At 42.3% G+C, this 14,063-nt stretch overlaps 1 protein-coding gene across 3 annotated transcripts in view; it reads left to right on the top strand.

The window, feature by feature from the left end:
- Positions 1-14,063, top strand: part of Egfr (epidermal growth factor receptor) — a 199,349-nt gene that overhangs the window by 130,276 nt on the left and 55,010 nt on the right. For all 3 annotated transcript variants that reach the window (XM_069995962.1, XM_069995961.1, XM_069995963.1), the window contains exons 2-8: positions 1,614-1,765; positions 2,980-3,163; positions 7,475-7,609; positions 8,697-8,765; positions 10,171-10,289; positions 11,540-11,681; positions 13,496-13,612. In XM_069995962.1, coding sequence (XP_069852063.1) covers positions 1,614-1,765; positions 2,980-3,163; positions 7,475-7,609; positions 8,697-8,765; positions 10,171-10,289; positions 11,540-11,681; positions 13,496-13,612 — 918 coding nt within the window. The remainder of the gene's footprint in view (positions 1-1,613; positions 1,766-2,979; positions 3,164-7,474; positions 7,610-8,696; positions 8,766-10,170; positions 10,290-11,539; positions 11,682-13,495; positions 13,613-14,063) is intronic.

Genomic DNA, 14,063 nt, shown 5'->3' with positions numbered 1-14,063 from the left:
AAGGTTTCTGGGGTAGGTTTGGTATCCTGACACATGAAAGAATGAAGAATGGCAAAGTTGCATTTTGCATGGGGCCCAAACCACTGTACCCACACCTGTGCTGGGTAGTGTATCAGAATGGCTGCTCAAAAATGTTATCTTAGTCTTCTTGTTATCTCTAACTATTCTATAATTTGACTTTTGATTTATTTTTTGATATATTTCTTTGGAGGAATAGTCCTAATCTCTAACCCATTGGGCTTTTTGTTGTTGTTTTGTTGTTGTTGTTGTTTTTGGGTCCGGTCGTGGGGCTGAACTCTGGGCCTGGGCGCTGTCCCTCAGCTCTTCAGCTCAAGGCTAACACTCTACCACTTGAGCCACAGTACCACTTCCAGCTTTTTTTTTTATGCTTATGTGGTGCTGAGGAATTGAACCCAGGGCCTCATGCATGCAAGGCAAGCGCTCTACCACTGAGCCACCTTCCCAGCCCCTTTGTTGTTGTTGTTGTTTTTGTCAGTTGTGGGGCTTGAGCTTAGGGGCTGAGTGCTGTCTCTGCGCTTTTTTGCACTCTACCACTTTAAACTACAGCTCCACTTCTTGTTTTCTAATGGTTAATTGGCGGTAAGAGTCTTACAAACTTTCCTGCCTAGGCTGGCTTTAAACTGTGATCCTCAGATCTCAGCCTCCTGAATAGGTAGGATTGCAGGTGTGAGCTACCAGAACCTGGCCAGTTGGGCTTTTAAGTTATACTTTTATTGTTTATTTCTAGATGTGTAGTATTGAGGTTCAACACTATTGCTTAACATCATACAAAATAATATTGATCAAAATGAACTCCAGGAAATGGAAACAAGAGTATTTTTTTCTTTATTGCTGTTTTTATTTTCTTTTGTCTTGTTTGTTCATTTATATATACCTTTGAGAGAGTAAGAGCGGGCACAGAAATGGAGAGACAAAGGGTAAAAAAAAAGATGCAATGTTATTTACTGGACACTACGTTGAAAATGAACCATACAACTTGTGGGTGGGGATGGGAGGGAAAATCTGGGAGGGAAGAGGTGACATTATCCAAAAAAATATGTACTCTTTACCTGACTTAGTAACTATAACCCATCTGTACATCACCTTTATAATAACAATTTAAAATTTTTAAATAATGCTAAAAAATATTGCCTATCATATGTCTATAAGCATATGTCCTTGGACACACAATAATGGGACATGCTGACTTTTGGTATAGCAAAATGTTTACTGTGTTGCTATGAATTTATGTCACAACTATATCATTAAATAACCTTGATATTTATCTTTGTCTGCTGTGGCTCTTAAGACTATTCTGTCTTAAGGATTGCCTTAGAATGTTCATTTCTTTCCTTTTCAGTCTTTAACATGGTTTTGCACCTGTTTTTTTTCTGTAACATGACTCTATGCATCATAGGATTGAGCTCTCTCTTATTATAGATTATATTTTATATAAACTTAAATATCTCTTATCACCTCAGCTTTACATGTGCTTGGAACAGAGTTTATGTTGTAAGAGACTGACACGCACAAATCTGGTCAGCATTGTTTCATTGTAGTTTCATGATTTTACCCTGCATTTCCTAAAAGATCGCTTTTCCCTTTTGTTTCAGTTTGCCAAGGCACAAGTAACAGACTCACCCAGCTAGGCACTTTTGAAGACCACTTTCTGAGCCTGCAAAGGATGTTCAATAACTGTGAAGTGATTCTTGGGAATTTGGAAATTACCTACGTGCAAAGGAATTATGATCTTTCCTTCTTAAAGGTTAGTTCAATGAATGTGGTCACCCTCCTCAAATAAAATAGAACAGAATATTTGTAGAGAATAGACCTTGGCAGAATTTAGCTTAGGTGCTTACTTTTATTGTGGCAGGTATACGTCCCAGGAACTACAGGTAAGCATTTTATGAGAAGGTCCCTTTAACAGTTCCAGTCCAGGTTATAGCTGGAAAAGAAAATTGGGGAGAAACATCCATCCGTCATCACAGACCCAAACCTTAACCTTAGCCAGCACTGCAGCTGGGGTACATGGCATGGCAGATTAAACAAGTAATCATAATAAGCCAGGTACCAATGGTATATACTTATAATCCTAGCTACTCAGAAGGCTGAGATCTGAAGACTATGGTTCCAAGCCAATCCAAATAGGCAAGTCCAAGAGATTCTTGTCTCCAATTAACCACCAAAAAAGCCAGAAATGGCTCAAGTGGTAGAGCATTAGCCTTGAATAAAAAGGCTAAGTACTGTAAACTGAGGATCTGAATTCAGTTCCCAGTACTACCATACACACACACACACACACACACACACACACACACACACACACACACACACACACACACACACACACACACACAGCATCATAATAAAAATATAAAAGCCTGTCTTCATATCATGTATTTATATTGTTATAAATACTTACGCCATAGTAGATTTTGAGCTATCAGAGGTTTACAAAACTTCACAAACTTCCTCATGATTTACCAGTACATTCTAGTGAGTCGATAGAAGCCAGCTCCAAAGGTTTTAGAGTTTGGTTGGGAGGTAGCTGAGCTTGCATGGAGTTTGCTTGACCTTTTCCCCTGGATTTTCCCACCTTTCCTTCTTCTTTCCCTCCCTCTTTTCCTTTCTTCCCTTTTCTAAAAAATGATGTGAGACAGATACAAAGTGATTTCTCATTCCTTTTCTCATTTGGGTGTGTTGCACCCCAAGTTGAGTTAGAGGGTGGTTTCAACATGCTAAATACTGCACAGCCTGCCCAAATAAGGCTTCAAATGCACGTGGGAAGGGGGGGAGATAGGTGCAAATCCTCCCATGTTTGTTTCCCCAGTGACAGTTGTGTACATGTTTCCACATGGGTCCACTACTCGCGTACACTGTTTTGAAATTAGGTGTCTTGGGAGTTTCTGAACCCATGTTAGCCCTGATCTCTTGAGTTTCACAAGAAAGAAATAACATGACCGTGTTTTGTCTTCCTAGACCATCCAGGAGGTTGCTGGCTACGTCCTCATTGCCCTCAACACGGTAGAGAGGATTCCCCTGGAGAACCTGCAGATCATCAGAGGAAATGCACTCTATGAAAACACCTATGCCTTGGCAGTCCTGTCTAACTACGGGGCAAATAAAACAGGGCTGAGGGAGCTGCCCATGAGGAACTTACAAGGTAAGAGATGGCTGTCAGGGAAGGGTGACAATGCTGAGTGCCATCTGGTTGTTTTACCCCTGAGAAGGCTTGTTTTCATCAGTCATGCCTCAAGTGTTTGTGTTGCAAGATCCAGCAGGTGGAAGTCTGATAATGCCACAAGAACGGCAGATTTTCAGTTAGGTACCAGTTTTTCCATGGCTGAGGGAAAAATTGAGAGTGATGATAAGAAATAATAAGGATTCTAGGTAAAGTAGAAAATGAGTACGGCCATTGGCCTGGACTGGAATGGAGAGTTTGCCTGTGTATGGACTGCATAAGCTGCCAGCCTCAAGATGGGCACCGGTGGCTCACACCTGTAATCTTAGCTACTCAGGAGGCTGAGATCTGAAGATCGCAGTTCAAAGCCACCCAGGCAGGAAAGACCATGAGACTCCTATCTCCAATAAACCACTAGAAAACTGGAAGTGGCGCTGTGGCTCAAGTGGTAGAGCGCTCGTCTTGAGCTAAAGAGCTGGGGGACAGCACCCTAGCCCAGAGTTCAAGTCCCACAACTGACCAAAAAAAAAAAAAGCTGCCAGTCTTATACATTTTGACCTCATGTATAAAGGACACACTTGTCTCTCATATGCTTCAGGGCTGTGTTCCAAAACACTAGCGGATACCTGAACCTCAGGCCAAACCAAAATCCATACATGCTATACTTTTTCCAATACATGACTGCTTATGATAATTTAGTTCATTAGTTAGGGACCAAGATAACAACAAATAATAATAATAACTACACAATGACTAGAATATTGCATAAATGCTATGTGGTAGTAGTTGCCTGTTGTCTTTCTCATAATTATCTTTTACTACAATAATTTGGCCCACATGTGACCACAATTACTGGACATGTCAGAAGAGAAACTGCCAATGAAAGGCAACCTACTGTGCCTTAAAAATCCTGTCCACATTTGAGACAGTGTAGACGATGGTGCTTCTGTATGGCATGTGAACTAAACACGGAGGGAGAAAGTTTTGTCGACGTTTGAATTCTCTTGTGCTCTATTCTTGGGACACTCCTATGAGAGGAAACAAGATGATGGTAGAAGGGAGACGAAGTCAACAAACAAAAAAACAAAATTGGAGCTGGGTGCCCTTGGCTTACGCTTGTAACCCTAGCTATTTAAGAGGCTAAGATTTGTGAATCATGGTTCAAAGCCAGCCCAAACAGGAAAGTTCATGAGACTCTCATCTCCAGTTAACCACCAACAAGTCAGAAGTAGAGCAATGGTTCAAGTGACAGAATGCTAGCCTTGAGCAAAAGGAGCTCAGGAACAGCACCCAGGCCCTGAGTGTAAGCCCCAGGACTGGTATAAATACATACATACATAAATACATACGTATGCACCTACGTACATACCTACTGGAGATAACAGGCCTTCACCATGTCGAAGGTTAACTTTGCATAATGCCACAGCCTTCCTTCAAAGCAGATGTTACATTCTGTCTTTTTATAAATGAAGAATTGACAATAAGGTAGCACTCACAAAAACCCTATGGTCGTGAAGAGAGAGACAGAAATGGGCCCCCAATATTTTCCCAGACTCTGCTGTTCTTGGCCTTTCCCACAGTTCTCTTGAGGAGGCCTGGTTCTGATCAAGAAAAGGATGAGGTGGAAAAAAAGGGATGAAGGACAGATGGAGTCTGGGTTCTGCATCCAAAGCCAAGAACAGAACGGGTGCTCACGCCCCTAGCTCCCTAGTTTCTCTCCCTATTAATTAACTGCCTTAAGAATTCGTACACACCACTTTTAACTGCTCAGAGCGCCCACCACACAGTTTCCGTGTCTACAGTAGTACTTATCTGTATTTTACCCACACTTTGTGAAATGGCCTGTTACATTCCTTCCGTTTGCCTCCCTCTGTCTTGTTTTACACGCGTCACGGCATCAGGCAGCAGCAGATTGTGAGTCTGCCTCCTAGGACCAGACTGTCCCATCACTCAGTCACTCTGCTGCCAACCAGGCAACTCTGGAACACGTTTTTTGCCTCTGTGTGACTCAGCACCCTTGTTTCCAACTGTGCATGACATATTTGCAGCTTTGAGAATATTTAATGAAGTACAAGTGAAGCATGAAGCTGTTGTTTCAGAGGTCTTGGTTGTTTATATGGGGGGGGAGGGGGGGAAGGAAGTGTGGTTCTGGGATTGAATCCAGGGCTTCACACATGCTGAGTATACACTTACTACTATACTACTCCTCAGACCCATTTTTATTCTTTTAGTGCCAGTACTTGGACTTGAACTCAGGGCTTGGGCTGTTAGCTTTTTAACCTCAAGGCTTGCACTCTTATTATTTGAACCACAGCTCAACTTCCTAAATTTTATTTTGAAACAAGAGTTAAGATTCTATAGATGCAAATACTTTAAAGTAGTACCATATACTACTAATGTAGCGTCTGCCACAAAGTGAATACTCATTAAATATTGAAAGTCCACGTAAAATCAGCTGTCTCCTTGGAAGTGATTCCTGATGCCCATTTCACCTTGCTGTGTCTGCTGCTTCTCAGGATGGCTGATGGCTCTGGAAGAACCCTACCTGTTTCTTCTATCTCTTGTCCTCATTGTTACTGCAGTCTTGATGTTCCTATCCTGTGTTTCCAGACCTGACTACTTGTAACTGGCCCCCATGAGTCTGTTCTCTTGATCATCCTGCTGTTACCTCTGACACCCACACCAGCTCTCAAGAGTTTGGTCTTCTTCTGCAATCTATTCTGTCCTATCCAGTGAGAAAACTGTCCACTTGTCCCCACTCTGTACCTTCTGTCTTTAGGAAGTCTTCAGTACTGCCAGTTCTTTCTGCCATAAATACATACCTAAACATGTCATGGGAGATCTCATTCCTTTCAGCAGCTTTCCTGGGAGAGTCCTTCCTTATTATCCATGTTGGCACCCTCTGGATACCTGACTCATCCACTTCCTGCCTATGGGATGCTGAATGACATTTAATGTATGGAAGGTTTTTCTCCCATACTTAAATGATCATCATTGGACCATTGTGTAGATTCACAAACAATGGTTTTACATTCCACTGCTCTAGTGACAACCTTATGATTATGGTCTCCTGTGAGCTCGAGGCTATTAAACTGTGTGACATATCTGCCTTGCTGGAGAAGTTCTAAAAGAGGAGCCAGTAGGTTAAATTTGTCTCTGCAGGTTCCAAAACAGCTGTCAAATGCCTTAGACACATAAATTATCTCTTTTTTTTCCTCGTTGCAGTACTGGGATTTTGAATTCAGAGCTTTGTGTTTGCTAGACACTCTACCTCTGAGTCATACCTCCAGCCTTTTTTTGCACTGGTTGTTTTGAGATAAGGTCTTTTTGCTCAAGTATATGCCTGGGTCATCATCCTTTTTGTTCACACTCCCTTCTACTACTAGGATGAATGTCATGCACCCCCATGGCCAGCTTCTTCCATTGAGATATGATCTCATAAGCTTCTTTTGCTCAGGATGATCTGAAATTATATTGCTCCCACTCTGAGACTCCTATATATCTGATTTGTCAAGCACATAGTACCATGGCCAGCTATTGGTTCAGAAGAAGATTTCATAAAAGTTCTACCTGAGCTACCCTCAAACCACCATAATCCTAATCTTAGCCTCCCATGTAGCTAGAATACAGGAGTAAACTACTGTGCCTAACTCATAAATGTTTTTGCTTATTATCATGGACGCAACACTTTCCTTTTATACAGACTTGACGTTATTTATCTCTGGGGGAGAGGGAGGGGAGGTAGGGTTTTGAAACAATTATCTCTTTGCATTTCACTGTCTTTGTCTCTTCCTTATACATACGGATTGATCTGGTCCCAGATCAGATCCATACTTTTTCCTCCAATGAAACTCTTTCAGAGGCATTTAGGAGCAGATTACTTTCACCTCCCAGCTACGGGAAGGTTGTCTACCTTGTCCTGGAACTCTGAGTCTACAGTTGTTATGGGTTCTACCTGTCCCCTTTCCATTATCCAACCATGCCAGTCTAGTGAGTCTGCCACAACCCACAATATACTTGCCATTCATTCTATGCTCTTCCTCTCTCACACATTTCTAAATTCCTAATCATAATTCAGAGCCCAGCTCAGTAGAAAGCCTGACTCTGCCACGATACCATCTTAAACTGTGTTTTCATCTGTCTTAGTAAATCTTCTATAGAGCTGAACATGAGACTTTGTTTGTACACTGACATCTTTCTAACACAGCCTGAAATGCAAGGAAATGTATACAGACTTCCCTGGAATTTAAAGGAGGTAGAAAGTTTGCTTACTATTGTTCTCTGTTTGTGCAGAAATCCTGCTTGGTGCTGTGCGATTCAGCAACAACCCAGAACTCTGCAATGTGGAGACCATCCAATGGCGGGACATCGTCAGCTATGAGTTTCTGAAAAACATGTCAATGGACTTGCAGAGCCACTTGAGCAGCTGTAAGTGTGCAGCTCCAGCAATAGGTGTGGATATACACATTAAGTCAGGGAAGAGAGAATTTACCCTTAGGTCACATTAATTAAACTAAAATAAAAATAAAAGGTCTGGTCACCAAGAGAGCTTTTGGGTAAGACATAGGTTAAAGTCAAAAGTTAATCTTTCAATATTTTATATATTTATTTAATGGGGGTGGGGGTGGCATTTCATTGGGGATAGGAGAGTGGTACTGGGGCTTGAACTTAAGTCCTTTTCTTTATTTGTGTGCTAGTCCTACGGTTTGAACTCAGAGCTTAGGTGCTGTCCATGAACTTTTGTGCTCAAGGCTAGCATTCTACCTTCCAGATGAGCTACATCTGGTTTTTTGCTAGTCAGAGATGAGTTTTGGGGATTTTTCTGCCTGTGCTGGCTTTGAACGTCAATCCTCAGCCTCCTGAGTAGTTAAGATACCCCAGTGTAACTATTCTATCACTCATTCAGAACTGGACATAGAAGGTAATAGGTGCATACTAGGGGCCTGACCAAATTAGATACCTCAACACTATAGTGTAAGTTGTCAGAGCATTCTCCAAGCCTAGACAGATTGCAACTCACAGCCCTTTAAGTTCATTTAAATTCTCATTTATGTATCTTTGAATAGTAAAAAACTACTGGCTAACTCAGTTTCTACAGATGAAGTATAAACAAAAGCAGTACATGGCTTTTATGGAAATCTACTTCGTTACCCTGAGACACAACTGAGAATAAGAAATTTAACTAAAGGTGTGGTTCAAGTAGTCAACCATAAATGAAAAAGCCAAGAAATAACATGAGTTAAATTACCAGTACTGGCATGAAAGAAAATAAGAAACAGAAGAAAAAAGAGAAGGGAGGAAGAGAAAGAGAGAAGGAAGGAAGGAAGGAAGGAAGGAAGGAAGGAAGGAAGGAAGGAAGGAAGGAAGGAAGGGAAGGGGAGAGAGAAAGAGAGAGAGAATTTAAACTTTTCCTCATAACTACAACAGTAGTCAAAAATCTTAGGAAAGGTATAGTTTCTTACCCTTTGTTCACATCTACTGAGATATGATTTTAACGTCTAGATTTATATTCCAGGCCACAAATGTGATCCAAGTTGTCCCAATGGAAGCTGTTGGGGTGCAGGAGAAGAAAATTGCCAGAAACGTAAGTCAGTGGACAATCTCTGCTTGAAGACCTCCCCCTGTGCACAGAGGTCAGGTCACTGTGACCCCAGGGTGGATAGATATTCCTCCCTGATAATCTGCAATGCTTTCCTGAATACAACACCACCTGACAGTCATGAATGGTAGTCTCGTGATTCTCTCCTCATATGGTTGATCCAATGTGGACATTTAGGGCATGTCAGACTGTCACCAACAAGTGGAAGGCAGCCACCTGTACCCCAATCATTCCTTCTGGACAATATGTGTAACATCTTCCCCCAAGAATAAAAGGCTTGCCAGGTGCCAGTGGCTCACACTTGTAATCCTAGCTACTCAGGAGGCTGAGATCAGTGCTCAAAGCCAGCCTGGACAAGAAAGTCCGTGAGACTCTCATCTCCAATAAACCACTAGAAAACCAGAAGTGGCACTGTGGCTCAAGTGGTAGAGTGCTCGCCTTGAGCTGAAGAGCACAGGGACAGCGTCCAAGCCCAGAGTTCAAGCCCCACAACCAAAAAAAAAAAAGAATAAGAGGCTTACCTATGCTGGCTTTTGTCACCACTCTTCTTGTCTTCCCTTCTGCCCTTCCCTTATCTGAGCATCTGCCTACATGGATGTTTTTCCAGTGTTTCTTCAGAAGCTTTTATTATTATTATTATTATTATTATTATTACTACTACTACTACTACTACTACTACTACTACTATTACTAACCTTCTTTGGGAGAGAGACTTTAATTTACCTGATCATGGTTGCTCGCTTATATGATCAAAGACCAAGAAACATGTGGATATATCAGCAGTAAGACTGACAAATTCTCCTTAACTTTAATTGTGATATAACTATTGAATGCCTTTAAATAGTTCTGCCTGTCAAGTGTGTTTTTGAATGTGTGCACTCTGTCTTGCCAAAATATCAATCACTAATGTCTAATTATTAAGATCTAGAAGTTTGGAACTTGATCTAATCTAGTATTTCTAAGTGATTAAAAATAAATGTGAGCCAGGTGCCAGTGGCTCATATCTGTAATCCTAGCTACTAAGGAGGCTGAGATCTGAGGATCACAGTTCAAACTACCGGTGCGGGAGAGGGTGAAGCGGGCCGAACCTTTGACTCAAGTGGTAGAGTGCCAGCCTTGAGTAAAAAAGCTAAGGGATAGTATCCAAGTCCTGAGTTCAAGCCTCAGGACTGGCACAAACAAACCATGAATGAATAAATAAATAATATATGCAAAAAGGGATACCATGAGGAAAGGCATGATTTGATGTATTTGGCTGCATGGTGCTATCGGGGAATTTAAGCCATGGAATCACTAAACGCCATCCTTTCTCCCCTCTTTTCCTCTGCTATTTGCAAGTGTTCTATGTCCCTGGTAATTCAGCTCACTAGTAACCTTTCTTCTTTTTCAGTTACCAAAATCATCTGTGCCCAGCAGTGTTCACGGCGCTGTCGTGGAAAGTCCCCTAGCGACTGCTGCCACAACCAGTGTGCTGCTGGTTGCACTGGGCCCAGGGAGAGCGACTGTCTGGTAAGACCCAGATTTCAATGGAAATTTCTATTTCACTGCTGCTGTGCACCTACCTATCTGCCAACCAACACAGGGGGCCTTCTGTGGTACACATTCATCTATTGACATCAGGAGGGGCAGACACTGCCCTTTCTTGGTGACACAGTGATTGCCCCTACCACTTACTCTGGGACCTCCAACAAATGATCTGACCTCTCATTTCCTCCCTTGTTAAGTGGTCTGAATGGCATATTCATCACCAGACCTGGCATATAATAAGCACTAATATTAAATATGTGTTATTGTTGCAATAGTAGCAGCATTACACTGTACTTTTCACTTAGTTCTGTTACAGACCTAGAGAATTCTTGCTGTAAGATCCCTTTAAGACACCCAATCACTGCTGTGACATGTTTTTGAGGGCATATCTGGGTCTCCTGATGCTGATCCTTCTGCTCTACTTAGAACAACTTTATTACCTCAATCTTCACTTCGCTCTCCCTCAACCCTTCCCTAATGCGTCTTCAGACCTTCCCTCTTGTCTCTAGAAGTACAGACTTTCTAATAGAAGCCTGGTGCCTCCATGGAGGTAAATATCACATGATAGTTGCAAGTCGGGAGTGTCTTGGAAGCCCTGGAGAGATCAGGGCTGATAGATGGATTCCTGAGGTCAGCAAAAGGGTGATACTCTCTGGCTCCAGAAAAGGAGGTCCACCTAAGCTGGATTCTAGAACATTCTATAGTTTGAAAGAAGGGAAGATTCTTCCATTCTAAGGGCTGGATACAGGCCTCAGGGATTTTGACTTGGTTGATCTCACTGATTCTCAGAAACAGCAGCTCCGAACTTCCTAGGAAGAGCCACGATATATTTGGCGTGGCCTTTTCCGCATTCTTTCTTGTCAAGATTTTCTGTACTTTGGCAATCAGTTCTGAAATATATTGACAAGTGTTCCTTATAAGGGAAACCCAGTATAAATTAAGTTTAAAAATAACACCATTCCACAGTTACCACTACAGTGTGTGAACTCCTTCACCCTCTGTAACATAAGGATATGTTTTCTCTAACTGTAAAACATACATCATAACTACTGGGACAGTATGTTTAAGAACAAACACTTCCAGAGCAAAGCCTTTCTGACTGTACTGAAACCGAGAATTCCATTCTGAGCTGCTGAGATTTCTAACCTGAAATCAAAACAATGCTGGGCTTCATTCATTTGAGCATAGTGTCCTTTACTCAACTTGACCAGGAGTTGTCTCTCCTGAGACAGGTCTGCCACAAGTTCCGAGATGAGGCCACATGCAAGGATACCTGCCCACCACTCATGCTCTACAACCCCACCACCTACCAGATGGATGTCAACCCCGAAGGGAAGTACAGCTTTGGCGCCACTTGTGTGAAGAAATGCCCTCGTGAGTTCTCATATGGGAAATTCTTTGGCTGGTCTATGCCCTCTTTTGTGCTCTACTGAAGTCCTAGAGTCCCCCAGCATGGTCAGTCTTAGTCCATGATTAACTGTTGTAAAGCAGGTGACTATGCCTATCTAGGTGTCTAAAGACAGGCAAATACATAGCCCCAGAATAGACAGAAGCTGCCTATTCTCTATTCATGGGACAATATCATCTGTCCAATGAATGATTTTAAAAGTTGGTTTTTAGTGTCACTAGTGGCCCAGCCGCATAACAGGAAAAATTCCTCTCTCTGGCTTCCACACCCAAAACAGAGAGCCAGCAGTTGTATCCCAGAGTGTCTAGTTGGCTGATTGACATACAGCTACAGACAGCCAGTTTGAGTCTTGTTAACAGATTTAAGTCAGAGAGGTTAACAGATCTACTTTGTCAATTGGTAAAACTTCTCGTGAAAGTTGTGCCTTTTCAGAGTATTGTAGCTTTGTTTTTGTCTTGTTTGGGTTTATTTTGGTGTGGATTGAGTTCTTTTTGTGTGTGTCAGTTGTGGGGCCTGAACTGTGGGCCTGGACACTGCTTTTCAGCTCTTCAGCTCAAGGCTAGTGCTGTACCACTTGAGCCACAGCATCACTTCTGGGTTTTTCTGCTTATGTGGTGCTGAGGAATCGAACCCAGGGCCTATGCATGCAAGGCAAGCACTCTACCACTGAGACACCTTCCCAGCCCCTGCTTGAGTTCTTAAATAGCCATACACACAAGTCTTGGGTGATATTGATCAAGATGGGCTGTACTCATAACCTGACTTGTTGAATGGAAACCCCTTTACATTACTACTTAAAGATAATAAGAATGATCATTTTAAAAGTTAAGGAAACATTTTACTTTCAGAAGGGAAACAGAAAAATTTGTAAGAGAACAACTATGAGGGGAAACATTTTTCTTCTTGGATTTGTATGGATGAAATTTTTTTTAATTTTGTAGAGAATTAAAAAATACACAAATCTCATCACCCAAGGTAAATGGCAAACCAAGATAAACTGGTCACAATTATGATGTAGAAAAAGCTTTGTGAGAAAACATAATAGAGCTCTGAAAGTCATAGGGAACCACCCATAGCCTAAAATGACAAAAGCACGCATTCACAGAAACACAATTGTACCAATGTCCCATAATATTTGAGAGAGATTGGGGAACTCAAAATAGAAACAAAAAGGGTTTCTCAAACATAATCTAAACACAAATATTAACTCAAGTGAGCTAACTTAAGAGGGAGAGAAGGAGGCCAAGGCAGGGACTGAGGTACCTTCTGGGATGCAGACACAGCTGGTCTCGTCAACACTCAGCACAGGGACACTTTGTCACACCACACACAACCATGGAGGGGCAGGGCTGGGCATCAGCAGTAGAGTGAAATGAACCTTCAAATGCAGCCACTTAGGTAGAAGAGTGGGCTTTGTTTAGGTTCTCTCATGTTTAATGAACACTCCATAACCTGAAGACAGAGCCTACAGAGAGGAAACTGGGCTTCAAGGAGGTACTTTAAGCTTGGGGACATAAGCAATATTGATTTCTTCCCTCCTACATCTATTCCCTGCCTGGGGTGAACCATCTGTATTTATCCAGGTTGTCATCTTAAGAGCTCTTCAACTCACTTCTTTTCTATGTGTAACCTTTCATTCTTTGTCTTCAAAGTAAAGTCAACGGAAGGATCAAGAACCCTTTTCATCAGTCCCCATAAAGCAAGACATGAGGATATTTGGGAGAGGCCAGGAGTACCTGCCACCACTTTTATCACCTTCCTTTCATTGTCTCCTCCTTAGGGAACTATGTGGTGACAGATCATGGCTCATGCGTCCGGGCCTGCGGTCCTGATAACTATGAAGTAGAAGAAGATGGCGTTCGCAAGTGTAAAAAGTGTGAAGGGCCCTGTCGCAAAGGTAGGGAGTTCACAGGCTTTCTTCAGTCACCCCAAAGTTGGGCTCTATGCCTACCTCTAAGTGAACACATCTTACTCTTCTAGATGGAAAAAAAGCATGCTTATAGTTTCTTTAAAATACAATATAAACAGGCACCTGCAGCTCACACCAGTAATTCTGGCTACCCAAGAGCTAAGATCTGGGGATCAAGGTTCAAAATCAGGCAGTGGGGCAGAAGAGGGACCGTTATCTCCAATGAACTACCTCCAGAAAGCCAGAAGTGAAGCTGTGGCTCAAGTGGTAGAGCACTAGCCTTGGGCAAAAAAAAACTTGGGCACAGTGCCAGGCCCTGAGTTCAAGCCCCAGAAGCAGCACGCATGTGCATGCACACACATACAGGATGTAGTGCAAAGCCAGGTTTTAGGAATACAAAAAAGCAGAGAAGGTTTAGCTTGGGGGATCTCTGTGGTTA

This window comes from Dipodomys merriami, unplaced genomic scaffold (genome assembly GCF_024711535.1).
Source record: "Dipodomys merriami isolate MVZ:Mamm:240054 unplaced genomic scaffold, mDipMer1.0.p SCAF_5, whole genome shotgun sequence".
NCBI classification, from domain to species: Eukaryota; Metazoa; Chordata; class Mammalia; order Rodentia; family Heteromyidae; genus Dipodomys; species Dipodomys merriami.
The sequence above is the reverse complement of the archived record's forward strand: the minus strand, read 5'-3'. Positions and strand labels throughout refer to the sequence as shown.